Below are 24235 nucleotides of genomic sequence, written 5' to 3' on the forward strand. Positions count from 1 at the left end.
TAACACCCTGTCCTCCACCCATAGCAATTATCAAAGCCTTCCTATGCTCCCGGGAATGCTAAGGCACGCTAAACAAATCTTTAAGGAGCCAGTTAAAAGCAGAGCAATAACCCCAAGGGTGGAGAAGAAATACAAGGCACCACCCACAGACCCTGCTTTTATTACATCACAACTGACACCAGATTCAGTTGTCGTAGGAGCAGCTCGTAAAAGAGCCAACTCGCACACATCAGGCGACGCACCACCTCCAGACAAGGAGAGCCGAAAGTTTGATGCAGCCGGGAAAAGGGTTGCAGTACAAGCTGCAAATCAGTGGCGCATCGCCAACTCGCAGGCACTCCTAGCGCGATATGACAGAGCCCATTGGGACGAGATGCAGCATCTCATCGAGCACCTCCTGTAAGGAAATGCCTCCTTGGCATGGTTGCCCCCTGACTTTTTGCCTTTGCTGATGCTATGTTTACAATTGAAAGTGTGCTGAGGCCTGCTAACCAGGCCCCAGCACCAGTGTTCTTTCCCTAACCTGTACTTTTGTATCCACAATTGGCAGACCCTGGCATCCAGATAAGTCCCTTGTAACTGGTATTTCTAGTACCAAGGGCCCTGATGCCAAGGAAGGTCTCTAAGGGCTGCAGCATGTCTTATGCCACCCTGGAGACCTCTCACTCAGCACAGACACACTGCTTGCCAGCTTGTGTGTGCTAGTGAGGACAAAACGAGTAAGTCGACATGGCACTCCCCTCAGGGTGCCATGCCAGCCTCTCACTGCCTATGCAGTATAGGTAAGACACCCCTCTAGCAGGCCTTACAGCCCTAAGGCAGGGTGCACTATACCATAGGTGAGGGTACCAGTGCATGAGCATGGTACCCCTACAGTGTCTAAACAAAACCTTAGACATTGTAAGTACAGGGTAGCCATAAGAGTATATGGTCTGGGAGTTTGTCAAACACGAACTCCACAGCACCATAATGGCTACACTGAAAACTGGGAAGTTTGGTATCAAACTTCTCAGCACAATAAATGCACACTGATGCCAGTGTACATTTTATTGTAAAATACACCACAGAGGGCACCTTAAAGGTGCCCCCTGAAACTTAACCGACTATCTGTGTAGGCTGACTAGTTTTAGCAGCCTGCCACAAACCGAGACATGTTGCTGGCCCCATGGGGAGAGTGCCTTTGTCACTCTGAGGCCAGTAACAAAGCCTGCACTGGGTGGAGATGCTAACACCTCCCCCAGGCAGGAATTGTCACACCTGGCGGTGAGCCTCAAAGGCTCACCTCCTTTGTGCCAACCCAGCAGGACACTCCAGCTAGTGGAGTTGCCCGCCCCCTCCGGCCAGGCCCCACTTTTGGCGGCAAGGCCGGAGAAGATAATGAGAAAAACAAGGAGGAGTCACTGACCAGTCAGGACAGCCCCTAAGGTGTCCTGAGCTGAAGTGACTCTAACTTTTAGAAATCCTCCATCTTACAGATGGAGGATTCCCCCAATAGGGTTAGGATTGTGACCCCCTCCCCTTGGGAGGAGGCACAAAGAGGGTGTACCCACCCTCAGGGCTAGTAGCCATTGGCTACTAACCCCCCCAGACCTAAACACGCCCTTAAATTTAGTATTTAAGGGCTACCCTGAACCCTAGAAAATTAGATTCCTGCAACTACAAGAAGAAGGACTGCCTAGCTGAAAACCCCTGCAGCGGAAGACCAGAAGACGACAACTGCCTTGGCTCCAGAAACTCACCGGCCTGTCTCCTGCCTTCCAAAGATCCTGCTCCAGCGACGCCTTCCAAAGGGACCAGCGACCTCGACATCCTCTGAGGACTGCCCCTGCTTCGAAAAGACAAGAAACTCCCGAGGACAGCGGACCTGCTCCAAGAAAAGCTGCAACTTTGTTTCCAGCAGCTTTAAAGATCCCTGCAAGCTCCCCGCAAGAAGCGTGAGACTTGCAACACTGCACCCGGCGACCCCGACTCGGCTGGTGGCGATCCAACACCTCAGGAGGGACCCCAGGACTACTCTGATACTGTGAGTACAAAAACCTGTCCCCCCTGAGCCCCCACAGCGCCGCCTGCAGAGGGAATCCCGAGGCTTCCCCTGACCGCGACTCTTTGAATCCTAAGTCCCGACACCTGGGAGAGACCCTGCACCCGCAGCCCCCAGGACCTGAAGGACCGGACTTTCACTGGAGGAGTGACCCCCAGGAGTCCCTCTCCCTTGATCAAGTGGAGGTTTCCCCGAGGAACCCCCCCCTTGCCTGCCTGCAGCGCTGAAGAGATCCCTAGATCTCCCATTGACTTCCATTACAAACCCGACGCTTGTTTCTACACTGCACCCGGCCGCCCCCGCGCTGCTGAGGGTGAAATTTCTGTGTGGGCTTGTGTCCCCCCCCCCGGTGCCCTACAAAACCCCCCCTGGTCTGCCCTCCGAAGACGCGGGTACTTACCTGCAAGCAGACCGGAACCGGGGCACCCCCTTCTCTCCATTCTAGCCTATGTGTTTTGGGCACCACTTTGAACTCTGCACCTGACCGGCCCTGAGCTGCTGGTGTGGTGACTTTGGGGTTGCTCTGAACCCCCAACGGTGGGCTACCTTGGACCAAGAACTAAGCCCTGTAAGTGTCTTACTTACCTGGTTAACCTAACAAATACTTACCTCCCCTAGGAACTGTGAAAATTGCACTAAGTGTCCACTTTTAAAACAGCTGTTTGTGAATAACTTGAAAAGTATACATGCAATTTTGATGATTTGAAGTTCCTAAAGTACTTACCTGCAATACCTTTCGAATGAGATATTACATGTAGAATTTGAACCTGTGGTTCTTAAAATAAACTAAGAAAAGATATTTTTCTATACAAAACCTATTGGCTGGATTTGTCTCTGAGTGTGTGTACCTCATTTATTGTCTATGTGTATGTACAACAAGTGCTTAACACTACTCCTTGGATAAGCCTACTGCTCGACCACACTACCACAAAATAGAGCATTAGTATTATCTATTTTTACCACTATTTTACCTCTAAGGGGAACCCTTGGACTCTGTGCATGCTATTCCTTACTTTGAAATAGCACATACAGAGCCAACTTCCTACATTGGTGGATCAGCGGTGGGGTACAAGACTTTGCATTTGCTGGACTACTCAGCCAATACCTGATCACACGACAAATTCCAAAATTGTCATTAGAAATTGATTTTTGCAATTTGAAATTTTTCTAAATTCTTAAAAGTCCTGCTAGGGCCTTGTGTGTTAAGTCCCTGTTTAGCATTGTCTTTTAGAGTTTAAAAGTTTGTTAAAAGTTTGAAATTAGATTCTAGAAACAGTTTTAGATTCTTTAAAAAGTCTTCCAACTTTTAGCAAAATAATGTCTGATACAGAGATGAATGTGGTGGAACTCGACACCACACCTTACCTCCATCTTAAGATGAGGGAGCTAAGGTCTCTCTGTAATATCAAAAAAATAACCATTGGCTCCAGACCTACCAAAATTCAGCTCCAGGAGCTGTTGGCAGAGTTTGAAAAAGCCAACCCCTCTGATGATGACCTCACAGAGGAAGAAATTAGTGACTTGGAGGCCAATGTCCCTCCTCCAGTCCTAAATAGGGAGAACAGGACCCCTCATGTCCTGTCTCCAACTGTGTTAGTCAGAAATAGTGAGTCCCTCACAGGAGGGTCCCACATTTCTGAAATCACTGAGGATGCTCTCAGTGAAGATGACCTCCTGTTAGCCAGGATGGCCAAAAGATTGGCTTTAGAGAGACAGCTCCTAGCCATAGAAAGGGAAAGACAAGAGATGGGCCTAGGACCCATCAATGGTGGCAGCAATATAAATAGGGTCAGAGATTCTCCTGACATGTTAAAAATCCCCAAAGGGATTGTGACAAAATTTGAAGATGGTGATGACATCACCAAGTGGTTCACAGCTTTTGAGAGGGCTTGTGTAACCAGAAAAGTGAACAGATCTCACTGGGGTGCTCTCCTTTGGGAAATGTTCACTGGAAAGTGTAGGGATAGACTCCTCACACTCTCTGGAAAAGATGCAGAATCTTATGACCTCATGAAGGGTACCCTGATTGAGGGCTTTGGATTCTCCACTGAGGAGTACAGGATTAGGTTCAGGGGGGCTCAAAAATCCTCGAGCCAGACCTGGGTTGACTTTGTTGACTACTCAGTGAAAACACTAGATGGTTGGATTCAAGGCAGTGGTGTAAGTAATTATGATGGGCTGTACAATTTATTTGTGAAAGAACACCTGTTAAGTAATTGTTTCAATGATAAACTGCATCAGCATCTGGTAGACCTAGGACCAATTTCTCCCCAAGAATTGGGAAAGAAGGCGGACCATTGGGTCAAGACAAGGGTGTCCAAGACTTCAACAGGGGGTGACCAAAAGAAAGGGGTCACAAAGACTCCCCAGGGGAAGGGTGATGAGACAACCAAAACTAAAAATAGTAAAGAGTCTTCTACAGGCCCCCAAAAACCTGCACAGGAGGGTGGGCCCAGAGCCTCTTCACAAAACAATGGGTACAAGGGTAAAAACTTTGATCCCAAAAAGGCCTGGTGTCATAGCTGTAAACAGCATGGACACCAAACTGGAGACAAGACCTGTCCCAAGAAAGGTTCCACTCCAAACTCCCATCCAGGTAACACTGGTATGGCTAGTCTCCAAGTGGGATCAACAGTGTGCCCAGAGCAAATCAGGGTCCACACTGAAGCTACTCTAGTTTCTGAGGGTGGGGTGGATTTAGCCACACTAGCTGTCTGGCCGCCTAACATGCAAAAATACAGACAGCAACTCTTAATTAATGGGACTAGAATAGAGGGCCTGAGGGATACAGGTGCCAGTGTCACCATGGTGACAGAGAAACTGGTTTCCCCTGTCCAATACCTGACTGGAAAAACTTACACAGTCACCAACGCTGACAATCAGAGAAAAGTACATCCCATGGCAATGGTTACTTTAGAATGGGGAGGGGTCAATGGCCTGAAACAGGTGGTGGTCTCCTCAAATATCCCAGTGGACTGTCTGCTTGGAAATGACCTGGAGTCCTCAGCATGGGCTGAGGTAGAACTAAAAACCCATGCAGCAATGCTGGGTATCCCTGAACTGGTGTGTGTGAAAACAAGAGCACAGTGCAAGGCACAGGGTGAAAAAGTAGAGCTGGAGTCTGGAAAAATGGCCCAGCCTACCAAGAGAACAGGAAAGTCAGTTGGGAAACCAACTGCAACACAGCAAAAGAAAGGGAACCTCTCTTCTCAGGAAGAAGTTCTGCCCTCTGAGGGAACTGAGCCTTTGGAGCTTGAACCTTATCAGGTTGAGCTCTTAGGCCCAGGGGGACCCTCAAGGGAGGAGCTGTGTAAGGGACAAGAAACCTGTCCCTCTCTTGAAGGCCTTAGGCAGCAAGCTGCTGAAGAGTCCAAAGGCAAGAAAAATGGAACGCATAGGGTATATTGGGAAGATGGACTCCTGTACACTGAGGCCAGAGACCCCAAACCTGGTGCCACTAGGAGAGTGGTAGTGCCTCAGCTGTTCAGGAAGTTCATCCTAACATTGGCCCATGACATTCCCCTTGCTGGACATTTGGGACAAACCAAGACGTGGGAGAGGTTAGTCAACCACTTCTACTGGCCCAATATGTCCAACATGGTTAAGGAGTTTTGCCTCTCCTGCCCCACCTGTCAAGCCAGTGGTAAGACAGGTGGACATCCAAAGGCCCCCCTCATTCCACTTCCAGTGGTGGGGGTTCCCTTTGAAAGAGTGGGTGTGGACATAGTTGGTCCACTAGAACCTCCCACAGCCTCAGGAAATATGTATATCCTGGTAGTAGTGGATCATGCTACCAGGTATCCTGAAGCTATTCCCCTTAGGTCGACTACTGCCCCTGCAGTAGCCAAGGCCCTCATTGGTATCTTTACCAGAGTGGGTTTCCCTAAGGAGGTGGTGTCTGACAGAGGTACCAACTTCATGTCAGCATACCTAAAGCACATGTGGAATGAGTGTGGAGTGACTTATAAATTCACTACACCATACCATCCACAAACTAATGGCTTGGTTGAGAGATTCAACAAGACATTAAAAGGCATGATCATGGGGCTCCCAGAAAAGCTCAAAAGGAGATGGGATGTCCTCTTGCCATGTCTGCTTTTCGCTTACAGAGAGGTGCCACAGAAGGGAGTAGGATTCTCACCCTTTGAACTTCTGTTTGGTCATCCTGTAAGGGGACCACTTGCCCTTGTTAAAGAAGGCTGGGAGAGACCTCTCCATGAGCCTAAACAGGACATAGTGGACTATGTACTTGGCCTTCGCTCTAGAATGGCAGAGTACATGGAAAAGGCAACCAAAAACCTTGAGGCCAGCCAACAGCTCCAGAAGTTTTGGTATGACCAAAAGGCTGCACTGGTTGAGTTCCAACCAGGGCAGAAAGTCTGGGTTCTGGAGCCTGTGGCTCCCAGGGCACTCCAGGACAAATGGAGTGGCCCTTACCCAGTACTAGAAAGGAAGAGTCAGGTCACCTACCTGGTGGACCTGGGCACAAGCAGGAGCCCCAAGAGGGTGATCCATGTGAACCGCCTTAAGCTCTTTCACGACAGGGCTGATGTGAATCTGTTGATGGTAACAGATGAGGATCAGGAGGCAGAGAGTGAACCTCTCCCTGATCTTCTGTCATCAGACCCAAAAGATGGCACAGTAGATGGAGTGATCTACTCAGACACCCTCTCTGGCCAACAGCAAGCTGATTGTAGGAGAGTCCTACAACAGTTTCCTGAACTCTTCTCCTTAACCCCTGGTCAGACACATCTGTGTACCCATGATGTGGACACAGGAGACAGCATGCCTGTCAAGAACAAAATCTTTAGACAATCTGACCATGTTAAGGAAAGCATCAAGGTGGAAGTCCACAAGATGCTGGAATTGGGAGTAATTGAGCGCTCTGACAGCCCCTGGGCTAGCCCAGTGGTCTTAGTCCCCAAACCTCACACCAAAGATGGAAAGAAAGAGATGAGGTTTTGTGTGGACTACAGAGGGCTCAATTCTGTCACCAAGACAGATGCTCATCCAATTCCAAGAGCTGATGAGCTCATAGACAAATTAGGTGCTGCCAAATTCCTAAGTACCTTTGACTTGACAGCAGGGTACTGGCAAATAAAAATGGCACCTGGAGCAAAAGAGAAAACAGCATTCTCCACACCTGATGGGCATTATCAGTTTACTGTTATGCCCTTTGGTTTAAAGAATGTCCCTGCCACCTTCCAAAGGTTGGTGAATCAAGTCCTTGCTGGCTTGGAGTCCTTTAGCACAGCTTATCTTGATGATATTGCTGTCTTTAGCTCCACCTGGCAGGATCACCTGGTCCACCTGAAGAAGGTTTTGAAGGCTCTGCAATCTGCAGGCCTCTCTATCAAGGCATCCAAATGCCAGATAGGGCAGGGAACTGTGGTTTACTTGGGACACCTTGTAGGTGGAGGCCAAGTTCAGCCACTCCAACCCAAGATCCAGACTATTCTGGACTGGGTAGCTCCAAAAACCCAGACTCAAGTCAGGGCATTCCTTGGCTTGACTGGGTATTACAGGAGGTTTGTGAAGGGATATGGATCCATTGTGACAGCCCTCACTGAACTCACCTCCAAGAAAATGCCCAAGAAAGTGAACTGGACTGTAGAATGCCAACAGGCCTTTGACACCCTGAAACAAGCAATGTGCTCAGCACCAGTTCTAAAAGCTCCAGATTATTCTAAGCAGTTCATTGTGCAGACTGATGCCTCTGAACATGGGATAGGGGCAGTTTTGTCCCAAACAAATGATGATGGCCTTGACCAGCCTGTTGCTTTCATTAGCAGGAGGTTACTCCCCAGGGAGCAGCGTTGGAGTGCCATTGAGAGGGAGGCCTTTGCTGTGGTTTGGTCCCTGAAGAAGCTGAGACCATACCTCTTTGGGACTCACTTCCTAGTTCAAACTGACCACAGACCTCTCAAATGGCTGATGCAAATGAAAGGTGAAAATCCTAAACTGTTGAGGTGGTCCATCTCCCTACAGGGAATGGACTTTATAGTGGAACACAGACCTGGGACTGCCCATGCCAATGCAGATGGCCTTTCCAGGTTCTTCCACTTAGAAAATGAAGACTCTCTTGGGAAAGGTTAGTCTCATCCTCTTTCGTTTGGGGGGGGGTTGTGTAAGGAAATGCCTCCTTGGCATGGTTGCCCCCTGACTTTTTGCCTTTGCTGATGCTATGTTTACAATTGAAAGTGTGCTGAGGCCTGCTAACCAGGCCCCAGCACCAGTGTTCTTTCCCTAACCTGTACTTTTGTATCCACAATTGGCAGACCCTGGCATCCAGATAAGTCCCTTGTAACTGGTACTTCTAGTACCAAGGGCCCTGATGCCAAGGAAGGTCTCTAAGGGCTGCAGCATGTCTTATGCCACCCTGGAGACCTCTCACTCAGCACAGACACACTGCTTGCCAGCTTGTGTGTGCTAGTGAGGACAAAACGAGTAAGTCGACATGGCACTCCCCTCAGGGTGCCATGCCAGCCTCTCACTGCCTATGCAGTATAGGTAAGACACCCCTCTAGCAGGCCTTACAGCCCTAAGGCAGGGTGCACTATACCATAGGTGAGGGTACCAGTGCATGAGCATGGTACCCCTACAGTGTCTAAACAAAACCTTAGACATTGTAAGTACAGGGTAGCCATAAGAGTATATGGTCTGGGAGTCTGTCAAACACGAACTCCACAGCACCATAATGGCTACACTGAAAACTGGGAAGTTTGGTATCAAACTTCTCAGCACAATAAATGCACACTGATGCCAGTGTACATTTTATTGTAAAATACACCACAGAGGGCACCTTAGAGGTGCCCCCTGAAACTTAACCGACTATCTGTGTAGGCTGACTAGTTTTAGCAGCCTGCCACAAACCGAGACATGTTGCTGGCCCCATGGGGAGAGTGCCTTTGTCACTCTGAGGCCAGTAACAAAGCCTGCACTGGGTGGAGATGCTAACACCTCCCCCAGGCAGGAATTGTCACACCTGGCGGTGAGCCTCAAAGGCTCACCTCCTTTGTGCCAACCCAGCAGGACACTCCAGCTAGTGGAGTTGCCCGCCCCCTCCGGCCAGGCCCCACTTTTGGCGGCAAGGCCGGAGAAGATAATGAGAAAAACAAGGAGGAGTCACTGACCAGTCAGGACAGCCCCTAAGGTGTCCTGAGCTGAAGTGACTCTAACTTTTAGAAATCCTCCATCTTACAGATGGAGGATTCCCCCAATAGGGTTAGGATTGTGACCCCCTCCCCTTGGGAGGAGGCACAAAGAGGGTGTACCCACCCTCAGGGCTAGTAGCCATTGGCTACTAACCCCCCCAGACCTAAACACGCCCTTAAATTTAGTATTTAAGGGCTACCCTGAACCCTAGAAAATTAGATTCCTGCAACTACAAGAAGAAGGACTGCCTAGCTGAAAACCCCTGCAGCGGAAGACCAGAAGACGACAACTGCCTTGGCTCCAGAAACTCACCGGCCTGTCTCCTGCCTTCCAAAGATCCTGCTCCAGCGACGCCTTCCAAAGGGACCAGCGACCTCGACATCCTCTGAGGACTGCCCCTGCTTCGAAAAGACAAGAAACTCCCGAGGACAGCGGACCTGCTCCAAGAAAAGCTGCAACTTTGTTTCCAGCAGCTTTAAAGATCCCTGCAAGCTCCCCGCAAGAAGCGTGAGACTTGCAACACTGCACCCGGCGACCCCGACTCGGCTGGTGGCGATCCAACACCTCAGGAGGGACCCCAGGACTACTCTAAGACTGTGAGTACAAAAACCTGTCCCCCCTGAGCCCCCACAGCGCCGCCTGCAGAGGGAATCCCGAGGCTTCCCCTGACCGCGACTCTTTGAATCCTAAGTCCCGACACCTGGGAGAGACCCTGCACCCGCAGCCCCCAGGACCTGAAGGACCGGACTTTCACTGGAGGAGTGACCCCCAGGAGTCCCTCTCCCTTGATCAAGTGGAGGTTTCCCCGAGGAACCCCCCCCTTGCCTGCCTGCAGCGCTGAAGAGATCCCTAGATCTCCCATTGACTTCCATTACAAACCCGACGCTTGTTTCTACACTGCACCCGGCCGCCCCCGCGCTGCTGAGGGTGAAATTTCTGTGTGGGCTTGTGTCCCCCCCGGTGCCCTACAAAACCCCCCCTGGTCTGCCCTCCGAAGACGCGGGTACTTACCTGCAAGCAGACCGGAACCGGGGCACCCCCTTCTCTCCATTCTAGCCTATGTGTTTTGGGCACCACTTTGAACTCTGCACCTGACTGGCCCTGAGCTGCTGGTGTGGTGACTTTGGGGTTGCTCTGAACCCCCAACGGTGGGCTACCTTGGACCAAGAAATAAGCCCTGTAAGTGTCATACTTACCTGGTTAACCTAACAAATACTTACCTCCCCTAGGAACTGTGAAAATTGCACTGTGTCCACTTTTAAAACAGCTATTTGTGAATAACTTGAAAAGTATACATGCAATTTTGATGATTTGAAGTTCCTAAAGTACTTACCTGCAATACCTTTCGAATGAGATATTACATGTAGAATTTGAACCTGTGGTTCTTAAAATAAACTAAGAAAATATATTTTTCTATACAAAACCTATTGGCTGGATTTGTCTCTGAGTGTGTGTACCTCATTTATTGTCTATGTGTATGTACAACAAGTGCTTAACACTACTCCTTGGATAAGCCTACTGCTCGACCACACTACCACAAAATAGAGCATTAGTATTATCTATTTTTACCACTATTTTACCTCTAAGGGGAACCCTTGGACTCTGTGCATGCTATTCCTTACTTTGAAATAGCACATACAGAGCCAACTTCCTACACCTCCCCAAAGAATTCCAAAAACGGGCAAAACAAGTGGTTGAAGAGGGACAAAACATATCCAACAACCAAATCCGTTCTTCTATGGATGCAGCAGATACAGCTGCAAGAACTATAAATACTGCTGTAACGATAAGGAGGCACGCATGGCTGCGCAAATCCGGCTTCAAACCTGAGATACAACAGGCAGTGCTCAATATGCCGTTCAATGAACAACAACAGTTTGGACCAGAAGTGGACACTGCAATTGAAAAATTAAAGAAAGACACTGACACGGCTAAAGCCATGGGCGCACTCTATTCCCCGCAGGGCAGAGGCACATTTCGCAAAACTACTTTCAGATGAGGGTTTCGAGGTCAAGCCACACAAGCCAGCACCTCACAAACAACACCGTCTACCTACCAGGGACAGTATCAAAGGGGAGGCTTTCGGGGCCAATACAGAGGGGGCCAATTCCCAAGAAACCGGGGAAAATTTCAAGGGCCCAAAACCCCTCAAAACAAGCAGTGACTCACAAGTCACTCAACCCCTTCACACAACACCAGTGGGGGGAAGACTAAGCCAGTTCTACAAATCTTGGGAGGAGATAACAGACACTTGGGTCTTAGCAATTATCCAACATGGTTATTGCATAGAATTTCTCCAACTCCCTCCAAACGTCCCACCGAAAACACAAAATATGTCAAAACAGCATTTAGACCTTCTACAACTAGAAGTTCAAGCATTACTGCAAAAAGACGCAATAGAATTAGTACCAGGTCCACAAAAGAACACAGGAGTTTACTCACTGTACTTTCTAATACCAAAAAAGGACAAAACTCTGAGACCGATATTAGATCTCAGAACATTAAACACCTTCATCAAATCAGAACACTTTCACATGGTCACGTAACAAGATGTAATACCACTACTGAAACAGCAGGACTACATGACAACCTTAGATCTAAAAGACGCGTATTTCCATATACCGATACATCCCTCGCACAGGAAATACCTACGGTTCGTATTCAAAGGAATACATTACCAATTCAAAGTGTTGCCATTCGGAATAACAACCGCGCCAAGAGTCTTTACGAAATGTCTAGCAGTAGTAGCTGCACATATCAGAAGGCAGCAAATACACGTGTTCCCGTACCTAGACGATTGGTTAATAAAAACCAACTCGCTAACAAAGTGTTCACACCACACAGATTATGTTATACAAACCCTTTGCAAACTGGGTTTCTCCATCAACTATGCAAAGTCACACATTCTGCCGTGTCAAACACAGCAATACTTAGGAGCGACAATCAACACAACAAAGGGGATAGCCACTCCAAGTCCACAAAGGGTTCACAATTTTCACAAGGTGATACAAGCTATGTATCCAACACAAAAAGTACATGCAAAGATGGTATTAAAACTCCTAGGCATGATGTCCTCATGCATAGCCATTGTCCCAAACGCAAGATTGCACATGAGGCCTTTACAACAGTGCCTAGCATCACAATGGTCACAAGCACAGGGTCAGCTTCTAGATCTGGTGTTGATAGACCGCCAAACATATATCTCGCTTCTATGGTGGAACAGTACAAATTTAAACAAAGGGCGGCCTTTCCAAGACCCAGTGCCACAATACGTGATAACAACAGATGCTTCCATGACAGGGTGGGGGGCACACCTCAATCAACGAAGCATACAAGGACAATGGGGCGTACATCAAGAGAAAGTTTCATATCAATCACCTCGAATTGTTAGCAGTATTTCTAGCGTTGAAAGCATTCCAACCCATAATAACCCACAAATACATTCTTGTCAAAACAGACAACATGACAACAATGTATTATCTAAACAAACAAGGAGGGACACACTCGACACAGTTGTGCCTCCTAACACAAAAAATATGGCATTGGGCGATTCACAACCACATTCGCCTAATAGCACAGTTTATTCCAGGGATCCAGAACCAGCTAGCAGACAATTTCTCTCGGGATCACCAACAGGTCCACGAATGGGAAATTCACCCCCAAATCCTGAACACTTACTTCCAAATTTGGGGAACACCTCAAATAGATCTATTTGCAACAAAAGAAAACGCAAAATGCCAAAACTTCGCATCCAGGTACCCACACCGGCAATCTCAAGGCAATGCTCTATGGATGAATTGGTCAGGGATATTTGCATACGCTTTTCCCCCTCTCCCTCTCCTTCCATATCTAGTAAACAGATTGAGTCAAAACAAACTCAAACTCATTCTAATAGCACCAACATGGGCAAGACAACCTTGGTATACAACACTACTAGACCTGTCAGTAGTACCTCATGTCAAACTACCCAACAGGCCAGATCTGTTAACACAACACAAGCAACAAATCAGGCATCCAAACCCAGCATCGCTGAATCTAGCAATTTGGCTCCTGAAATCCTAGAATTTGGACACTTAAACCTCACACAGGAATGTATGGAGGTCATAAGACAAGCTAGAAGGCCATCCACTAGACACTGCTATGCAAGTAAATGGAAAAGATTTGTTTGCTACTGCCATAATAATCAAGTTCAACCATTGCATGCATCTCCAAAGATGTAGGGTATTTACTACATTTGCAAAAGTCAAATCTAGCTTTCTCTTCCATAAAGATACATCTCGCAGCAATATCTGCATATTACTCATTCAACTTCCCTATTTAGAATACCTGTCATTAAAGCATTTATGGAAGGCCTAAAAAGAATTATACCACCAAGGACACCACCTGTTCCTTCATGAAACCTCAATATTGTCTTAACAAGACTCATGGGTCCACCTTTCGAACCCATGCATTCTTGCGAAATGCAATATCTAACGTGGAAAGTTGCATTTCTCATTGCCATTACATCTCTAAGAAGAGTAAGTGAAATTCAGGCATTTACTATACAAGAACCATTTATTCAAATACACAAAAATAAGGTAGTTCTAAGAACCAACCCAAAATTCTTACCAAAGGTCATCTCACCGTTCCACTTAAATCAAACATTAGAATTGCCAGTGTTCTTTCCACAGCCAGACTCAATAGCTGAAAGAGCACTACATACAGTAGACATCAAAAGAGCACTAATGTACTACATTGACAGAACAAAACTAATTAGGAAAACAAAACAACTATTTATTGCATTTTAAAAACCTCATACAGGAAATCCAGTATCAAAACAAGGTATAGCTAGATGGATAGTTAGGTGCATCCAAACCTGCTATCTTAAAGCAAAGAGACAGCTGCCTATTACACCAAAGGCACACTCAACCAGAAAGAAAGGTGCTACCATGGCCTTTCTAGGAAATATTCCAATGAACGAAATATGTAAGGCAGCAACATGGTCTATGCCTCACACATTTACTAAGCACTACTGTGTAGACGTGTTATCTGCACAACAAGCCACAGTAGGTCAAGCTGTACTAAGAACTTTATTTCAAACTACTTCCACTCCTACAGGCTGAACCACCGCTTTTGGGGAGATAACTGCTTACTAATCTATGCACAGCATGTGTATCTGCAGCTACACATGCCACCGAACGGAAAATGTCACTTACCCAGTGTACATCTGTTCGTGGCATTAGTCGCTGCATATTCACATGCGCCCACCCGCCTCCCCGGGAGCCTGTAGCCGTTTGGAAGTAATCTTCAACATTTGTACATTTGTAAATATATTACTTTAACCTTCATTTTGTACATACTTATTCATTCCATTGCATGGGCACTATTACTAACATACACAACTCCTACCTCACCCTCTGCGGGGAAAACAATCTAACATGGAGTCGACGCCCATGCGCAATGGAACCAAAGTAGGAGGAGTCCCTCGGTCTCGTGACTCGAAAATACTTCTTCGAAGAAAAACAACTTTTAACACTCCGACCCAACACCAGACGGCGGACTATGCACAGCATGTGAATCTGCAGCAACTAATGCCACGAACAGATGTACACTGGGTAAGTGACATTTTCCTTTTACAAACACAGCATAGACTGCACATAGTTTGGTGTTGGCAGCGAAGCCAATCAAGACTGCACACCACCTCACAACAGCGCAATGTTGACATACCTCTGAACATAGACTCAACACAGCCTGAATATGCAGTTAACTTGCTGTTAAGGCATTGGATAGTACTTGCTACCATCTTCTGCTTACTGGGCACACACATGCTCAGTGAGCACCCAAAACAACGTAAAGATGCAAGTAATTTCATACTCCTCTGTGGTCTCACATACCAAAAGGAATATGCTTTACAATACATTAAAACTGACATACTCAGTCTGTCGACCAACCATCTTAACTAAACTGAATCAACTCTTGTCTTCACTGTAAAAAGTTTGAAAATTTCTAAACTTGGACCAGTGAAAGGTGGTGGGTCGCCGTGCTATTTGTCAGGTGTGTTTTTAGAAACGCTAATTAACAACAACCCTAAAGCCTGGGGGAGTCAAATCACTCACAATTTGTATAGATATTTGCCCATTTTATTTTTTATTTTTTTTAATAATCAAAATTATCCCCACATTGTTTTTTTCCTTTGGTAAACAGATTTAAACCGAAAATGTGGAACAGATATGACGCAACAAAAACATCTAGAATATGAAAGATTGTATTAATGTATAACAGCCTAAATGTGAAGGATAACATATGTACAATGATTTTAAACTGCTGTAGAAATATATAAAATTCTACCATGTACGCACCTACAACTCTTCTGTTGAATGTTCTGCGTCTGCCTCAGATTCCTTCTTTTGTACATAATTCTAACAATCATTCTGTCGACGTGGCCAAGACACAAGCTCTTCAACACTGTTGTGATTGGAAAGATACTCAGCAGCCTCGCAGGATCGGACTGATCTTTTGTACAGTTGGGCATTTCCCTATTGGGCTGAATCCTTTGGATGCTGCTTTTGAAAGCCAGGCGCTGCTGCTACGATCTGTATCACGTTCCCAAGTTCCCCGAGGTTAATTGCCGCAGTCTCAAAATTTAGAGAAAAGGGGTTGTGGAGAGAAAAAACTAGAGCAGGAGAAGAGTGAGAGGAGGGACGAAGAGAAAGAGAATGGATGAATGGAAAGTGGCAGCTAGAGTGAGGAGAGGAATGAAAGTGGTCTGTTAAGCATTTTTTGCCAGGGCTGCTTTACATTCCCAATTCGGACCTGCATCCTCATGACATTCAAAGTGTCCTTGAGGTAGCAGCAGAGAGCTGGTGCCTACAGAGGAGATCATAGATTCTTCCTCCACTATCTTAGCATCACCATCTTCCACCCATGTACATCAGAAAGATATGAGGCAAGGCTGCCACTTATCATTCACAAGTTGGCACACACATGGCCTGATGGATAGGACACATTTGGTACCTTCAGTATTCAGATCTGATTTTTTTTACCAGCTCATAGGAAGTAGTCCCAGTCCACCAAAATGTGGCAGTAATGCTACAACACAGTAGGAACAAAGATTGCAGGGAATCCTTCCCATATTATAGGTTTAAGAGCTTAGTCCTTGTCTTCAAAAGTAGTCTGCATTACACAGCCATAAAGATTATTCTCGCCCGAAGTATTATGAAAGGTAGGGATCCTAGTGCTGAATGGCATTTGTCGGGGCTTCTGGCTGTCACTACAGTTCTTTAATAGATTTGCAGTCTCAAAATGACTGTGTTCCAGCCTCTGCCTCTGGCATCAAGTCATTACAAGACTTTATTTTTTACTTTAGTCTTGGTGTGTCATTTGGATTTATTGGTCACACAAACTGTTGTTGCAGAACTATAATGTGCAAGATCAAAGGACTGGTTGATTTCTGAAAATGTTTCTGGTTTTGACTTTGCCTCGTTGATTAATAGTAGAATATTCAATCTTAGTTAATTATATTTTATGTATTGCGTACTTAATTGATTCCATTTCCCCCTCTCCTTGGAAATCTTTAGGACCCCCCTACACTGTGCTGCCTCTTGCAATAATGTCCAAGTTTGCAAGTTCTTGGTGGAATCTGGAGCAGCTGTGTTTGCCATGACATACAGTGACTTACAAACTGCAGCCGATAAATGTGAAGAGATGGAGGAAGGTTACACTCAGTGTTCTCAGTTTTTGTATGGTATGTCTTATCATCCTTCTAATTTGACAATGCACTTAGTTTGTTTTTGAACCCTTCTCCTTTCTCTGCTGTAAATTGTGCTGGCCTAGGTGCATTTACTGAGTTAGCTTGTTTTTCATTAGCACTTAATGCTACTCCACTACCATTTGTAAGTGCTGTAAATTAAATGTACTGTTACTCATATGAATGGTACTGTGTTATTTTGTTAAGATAAAGTGCTTTCCATGCCCCCTGGCCAGGCAGTAACTGCTCCTCAAAATGTGAGTGATGATTCTGTACTCCGTTTAATGACCTCTGAAGAATGATGGAGTACATCTGTCTTTCTGTCGAAATTCAAACATCTGACCTTAAGATGACTGAAGGTGTCCAATATAGACATTTTCCAATGAAGTGTTGTGAATGCTCTTTTTACATTATCACTCTATAAATCAGCTCCACTTCATGTGCTGGTATAAGCAAGATTTATGCCTTGAGGCGAAAGCAGAAGACTATTTATAGGAAAGCTCCTGTTCATTCAAGATATATTGCTTTAACTCTACCTTTTAAGCACACTACAGTATGGCATGTATGCTATGGGGAACACAAATATTTTCTGGCAATGCCCCAGTGCCCACAGTAGAAGGAATCTGGGCAGCCAGGCACTCTTTTCAGATTGATGCCAGCATTATATGGAACTCTACCCATCCTTGCAAAATCAGTCCTCTAGCTTTGTGTAAGAACCATATTAAAAACGTTTCCTTTATTGTCTTCTTTCATCCTGGGACTCTTCTTACCACTTGGATGTGCATATTGGGTTTCTATTTGCGCAGTATAAACTAGCATGATTATGAAACATGTAGGAAGCTGGTTCTTTATATAGTGGACCAAAAAGAGGTACACGATGTAAAGAGTCCAAGCAAACCCCAAAGGAATTACAGAGGCACAAATGACACCCCAAATGCACTCTTTTGGGGTAGTGTGGGCTAGCAGTTAGGCATATCGAAGGGTTGTGATAAGCATGTATTACACACACAAAGGCAGTAAGTGACACACACACACACACACTCAAAGAAATCCGACACCAATTTATAAAAATAATACATACTTTTATATGAATTTAGATAGCAGAATCAGGTAAGTACTTTTAGAGATATGAATTTTTACAGTTTTCAAATGTTGACAGTGCAATTCTTGGTACGGCAAGGTTATCCTATGGGGGAAAGCATATACTGCATACAGGTACTTAGCAGTGACTTACAGGACCAATCTTCTGGAGTTAAGGTAAGTATAGGGCAAGGCCCAAGGCAGCACCAGCAGGTCACTTCAAGAAGCGACCAGTTTGGGTGCAGAGGCACTTCTCAGCGTGGGTTGCCCTAATGTTATCCTATGGTGGAAGGAACATACACTGTGTAGGAAGTTGGCTCTGTATGTGCTATTTCAAAGTAAGGAATAGCATGCACAGAGTCCAAGGGTTCCCCTTAGAGGTAAAATAGTGGTAAAAATAGATACTAATGCTCTATTTTGTGGTAGTGTGGTCGAGCAGTAGGCTTATCCAAGGAGTAGTGTTAAGCATTTGTTGTACATACACATAGACAATAAATGAGGTACACACACTCAGAGACAAATCCAGCCAATAGGTTTTTGTATAGAAAAATATCTTTTCTTAGTTTATTTTAAGAACCACAGGTTCAAATTCTACATGTAATATCTCATTCGAAAGGTATTGCAGGTAAGTACTTTAGGAACTTCAAATCATCAAAATTGCATGTATACTTTTCAAGTTATTCACAAATAGCTGTTTTAAAAGTGGACACTTAGTGCAATTTTCACAGTTCCTAGGGGAGGTAAGTATTTGTTAGTTTAACCAGGTAAGTAAGACACTTACAGGGCTTAGTTCTTGGTCCAAGGTAGCCCACCGTTGGGGGTTCAGAGCAACCCCAAAGTCACCACACCAGCAGCTCAGGGCCGGTCAGGTGCAGAGTTCAAAGTGGTGCCCAAAACACATAGGCTAGAATGGAGAGAAGGGGGTGCCCCGGTTCCGGTCTGCTTGCAGGTAAGTACCCGCGTCTTCGGAGGGCAGACCAGGGGGGTTTTGTAGGGCACCGGGGGGGACACAAGCCCACACAGAAATTTCACCCTCAGCAGCGCGGGGGCGGCCGGGTGCAGTGTAGAAACAAGCGTCGGGTTTGTAATGGAAGTCAATGGGAGATCTAGGGATCTCTTCAGCGCTGCAGGCAGGCAAGGGGGGGGTTCCTCGGGGAAACCTCCACTTGGTCAAGGGAGAGGGACTCCTGGGGGTCACTCCTCCAGTGAAAGTCCGGTCCTTCAGGTCCTGGGGGCTGCGGGTGCAGGGTCTCTCCCAGGTGTCGGGACTTAGGATTCAAAGAGTCGCGGTCAGGGGAAGCCTCGGGATTCCCTCTGCAGGCGGCGCTGTGGGGGCTCAGGGGGGACAGGTTTTTGTACTCACAGTCTTAGAGTAGTCCTGGGGTCCCTCCTGAGGTGTTGGATCGCCACCAGCCGAGTCGGGGTCGCCGGGTGCAGTGTTGCAAGTCTCACGCTTCTTGCGGGGAGCTTGCAGGGTTCTTTAAAGCTGCTGGAAACAAAGTTGCAGCTTTTCTTGGAGCAGGTCCGCTGTCCTCGGGAGTTTCTTGTCTTTTCGAAGCAGGGGCAGTCCTCAGAGGATGTCGAGGTCGCTGGTCCCTTTGGAAGGCGTCGCTGGAGCAGGATCTTTGGAAGGCAGGAGACAGGCCGGTGAGTTTCTGGAGCCAAGGCAGTTGTCGTCTTCTGGTCTTCCTCTGCGGGGGTTTTCAGCTAGGCATTCCTTCTTCTTGTAGTTGCAGGAATCTAAATTCTTAGGTTCAGGGGAGCCCTTAAATACTAAATTTAAGGGCGTGTTTAGGTCTGGGGAGTTAGTAGCCAATGGCTACTAGCCCTGAGGGTGGGTACACCCTCTTTGTGCCTCCTCCCAAGGGGAGGGGGTCACAATCCTAACCCTATTGGGGGAATCCTCCATCTGCAAGATGGAGGATTTCTAAAAGTTAGAGTCACTTCAGCTCAGGACACCTTAGGGGCTGTCCTGACTGGCCAGTGACTCCTCCTTGTTGCTTTCTTTGTTCCCTCCAGCCTTGCCGCCAAAAGTGGGGGCCGTGGCCGGAGGGGGCGGGCAACTCCACTAAGCTGGAGTGCCCTGCTGGGCTGTGACAAAGGGGGGAGCCTTTGAGGCTCACCGCCAGGTGTCACAGTTCCTGCCTGGGGGAGGTGTTAGCATCTCCACCCAGTGCAGGCTTTGTTACTGGCCTCAGAGTGACAAAGGCACTCTCCCCATGGGGCCAGCAACATGTCTCTAGTGTGGCAGGCTGCTGGAACCAGTCAGCCTACACAGATAGTTGGTTAAGTTTCAGGGGGCACCTCTAAGGTGCCCTCTGTGGTGTATTTTACAATAAAATGTACACTGGCATCAGTGTGCATTTATTGTGCTGAGAAGTTTGATACCAAACTTCCCAGTTTTCAGTGTAGCCATTATGGTGCTGTGGAGTTCGTGTTTGACAGACTCCCAGACCATATACTCTTATGGCTACCCTGCACTTACAATGTCTAAGGTTTTGTTTAGACACTGTAGGGGTACCATGCTCATGCACTGGTACCCTCACCTATGGTATAGTGCACCCTGCCTTAGGGCTGTAAGGCCTGCTAGAGGGGTGTCTTACCTGTACTGCATAGGCAGTGAGAGGCTGGCATGGCACCCTGAGGGGAGTGCCATGTCGACTTACTCGTTTTGTCCTCACTAGCACACACAAGCTGGCAAGCAGTGTGTCTGTGCTGAGTGAGAGGTCTCCAGGGTGGCATAATACATGCTGCAGCCCTTAGAGACCTTCCTTGGCATCAGGGCCCTTGGTACTAGAAGTACCAGTTACAAGGGACTTATCTGAATGCCAGGGTGTGCCAATTGTGGATACAATGGTACATTTTAGGTGAAGGAACACTGGTGCTGGGGCCTGGTTAGCAGGGTTCCAGCACACTTCTCAGTCAAGTCAGCATCAGTATCAGGCAAAAAGTGGGGGGGTAACTGCAACAGGGAGCCATTTCTTTACACAAGCCCCCCCCAGCCCACAGGCCAGGAGACTCAGCCCAAGCTGGGAGAGTCTTCCTAGTCTGTCAGGCGAGGAAGAGTAGGAGAAATAGGCTGGTTAGTTGCAGGGCCTACTCTGCCTTATATCCTTCTGTTCAGGTCATTCCCTTTGGGGAACTGACCCACTTCCACAGTGATAGGACCTAGTCTGAATTGCCTCTTGTCTGCCTCTTCAATGTCTCCACCCATTCTTTTTATTTTGGGTTTAGAGGTATCCACCTCTGCTAATCTTATCTTAGCCAGGGTCATCCCTAGCTTACCCAAAGAGGTTACCCAGAGCTGGAGTAACCCCACCATGACCAACAGGGTCAGGGGGCCTAACTTGCTATTTGGCATGGGGTCTGACCACCATGCCAAGGATAGTGCAGCCATAAAGGCTAACACCCAGCAGAGGCCACTGACAGCTGTCAGTGCCCAGAACCACACCTTTAGCTCTTCACCTACAAGGGAAGGGGCTAAGTTACAGGCTTCTTTGGGTTCAGGGTGCCTGTCTGCTGTATTAGAGTGGGGGGTTACCACATTTTGTAGTAAACACCCTTCTTCCACTCTTTCTTCTGTTAGCTGAGGAGCCACCCACTCAGGTTTAACAGTTGCCTGACTAGCCAGGACTTCTTGTGGGTCAGGTTGGACTTTATCAGAGCCATTTTTGGAGTTCTCCCCTACTGGAGCAGAATCTCCTTGGCTTGCTGGAACCTTGGCTAAAGGTTGTCCACCTTTCCTACTCTGTTTCCTTTTCTTTTTCCTCTGGGGCCTACTTGCATTTACTGCAGAGGCAGGCACTCCAGAATCCTTGGGAGAGGACTGGCCCTGGACCAGTTCTTCTCTTAGGCTCTGACTAACCTCTGGGTAGTCATTTCCAAGGAGACAATCAAGGGGGAGGTCTGTACTGACTACCACCCTTCTCCAGCTAAAAGTTCCACCCACTTCTATGGGCACAAGAGCCACAGGCCTATTAGTGACCCTGTCTGGGCTAACTCTTACTCTGGCCATCTCACCTGGTATGTACTGGTTTGAGAGCACCAGCCTGTCATGCACAATAGTGTGACTGGCACAAGTGTCTCTCAGGGCAGTGGCTGGGATTCCATTCACCTGTAGGTGGTGGAAGTGTCTACTTCCCTCTGGAATCTCCAACTCACCTGTTGGGCCCATTTTCCAGTTGAAAGCTATGAAGACCTCCTCATCTGAGGAGTCATCTCCAATGGCTACACTGGTTACCCCTGAAATTTTGTTCTGGGGTTTGTTTTTGGGACAAGAAGTGTCCTTGGTGTGGTGCCCAGACTGTTTACAGTTGTGGCACCATGCCTTAGTGGCATCCCAGTTCTTACCCTGGTACCCACCTTTGTTTTGGGTTGTGTCTTGGGGCCCACCCACCTGTTCTGGTTTTTGGGGGCCTACAGAGGACTCTTTTTCTTTGTTTCTAGTGTCACCCACTTTCTCCTGGGGAGTTTTTGTAACCCCTTTCTTTTGGTCACCCCCAGTGGAAGTTTTGGTTACCCTAGTCTTGACCCAGTGGTCTGCCTTCTTTCCCAATTCTTGGGGAGAAATTGGACCTAGGTCTACCAGATACTGATGCAACTTTTCATTGAAGCAGTTACTTAAAATGTGTTCTTTCACAAACAAATTATAAAGCCCAACATAGTCACACACTTCATTTCCAGTTAACCAACCATCTAGTGTTTTTACTGAGTAGTCTACAAAATCAACCCAGGTCTGGCTCGAGGATTTTTGAGCCCCCCTGAATCTAATTCTATACTCCTCAGTGGAGAATCCAAAGCCCTCAATCAGGGTACCCTTCATGAGGTCATAAGATTCTGCATCTTTTCCAGAGAGTGTGAGGAGTCTATCCCTACACTTTCCAGTGAACATTTCCCAAAGGAGAGCACCCCAGTGAGATCTGTTTACTTTTCTGGTTACACAAGCCCTCTCAAAAGCTGTGAACCATTTGGTGATGTCATCACCATCTTCATATTTTGTTACAATCCCTTTGGGGATTTTTAGGATGTCAGGAGAATCTCTGACCCTATTTAAGTTGCTGCCACCATCGATGGGACCTAGGCCCATCTCTTTTCTTTCCCTTTCTATGGCTTGGAGCTGCTTTTCCAAAGCCAATCTTTTGACCATCCTGGCTAACAGGGGGTCATCTTCACTGGAGTTATCCTCAGTGATTTCAGAGGTGTTGGTCTCTCCTGTGAGGGAACCAGCATCTCTGACTATTATTTTTGGAGTTAGGGTTTGAGGGACCCTGTTCTCCCTAGATAGGACTGGTAGGGGGGAATTTTCCTCCAAGTCACTATCCTCTTCCTCTGAGTTGCCACCCTCAGAGGGGTTGGCCTTTTCAAACTCTGCCAAAAGCTCCTGGAGCTGTATTTTGGTAGGTTTGGGGCCCATTGTTATTTTCTTTATTTTACAGAGTGACCTTAGCTCCCTCATCTTAAGATGGAGGTAAGGTGTGGTGTCGAGATCCACCACAGTCACATCTGTGCTAGACATTTTGCTTCTAAAAGTTGGAATACTTTTTAAGAATCTACAACTGGTTCTAGAATCTAATTCAAACTTTTACAAACTTTTAAACTCTAAAAGAAATGCTAAACAGGATCTAACACAAGGCCCTAGCAGGTCTTTTAAGAATTTAGAAAACTTTTCAAATTGCAAAAATCAATTTCTAATGACAATTTTGGAATTTGTCGTGTGATCAGGTATTGGCTGAGTAGTCCAGCAAATGCAAAGTCTTGTACCCCACCGCTGATCCACCAATGTAGGAAGTTGGCTCTGTATGTGCTATTTCAAAGTAAGGAATAGCATGCACAGAGTCCAAGGGTTCCCCTTAGAGGTAAAATAGTGGTAAAAATAGATAATACTAATGCTCTATTTTGTGGTAGTGTGGTCGAGCAGTAGGCTTATCCAAGGAGTAGTGTTAAGCATTTGTTGTACATACACATAGACAATAAATGAGGTACACACACTCAGAGACAAATCCAGCCAATAGGTTTTTGTATAGAAAAATATATTTTCTTAGTTTATTTTAAGAACCACAGGTTCAAATTCTACATGTAATATCTCATTCGAAAGGTATTGCAGGTAAGTACTTTAGGAACTTCAAATCATCAAAATTGCATGTATACTTTTCAAGTTATTCACAAATAGCTGTTTTAAAAGTGGACACTTAGTGCAATTTTCACAGTTCCTAGGGGAGGTAAGTATTTGTTAG

The 24235-nt window shown here is 46.7% G+C and overlaps 1 protein-coding gene across 2 annotated transcripts in view; it reads left to right on the forward strand.

Moving 5' to 3' along the window:
* The window catches only part of TP53BP2 (tumor protein p53 binding protein 2), a 317637-nt gene that overhangs the window by 272335 nt on the left and 21067 nt on the right, over nt 1-24235 (forward strand). For both annotated transcript variants that reach the window (XM_069233831.1, XM_069233830.1), the window contains exon 16: nt 16753-16919. In XM_069233831.1, coding sequence (XP_069089932.1) covers nt 16753-16919 — 167 coding nt within the window. The remainder of the gene's footprint in view (nt 1-16752; nt 16920-24235) is intronic.

The sequence above is a fragment of the Pleurodeles waltl genome, chromosome 5 (genome assembly GCF_031143425.1).
Source record: "Pleurodeles waltl isolate 20211129_DDA chromosome 5, aPleWal1.hap1.20221129, whole genome shotgun sequence".
In the NCBI taxonomy this organism is placed as follows: domain Eukaryota; kingdom Metazoa; phylum Chordata; class Amphibia; order Caudata; family Salamandridae; genus Pleurodeles; species Pleurodeles waltl.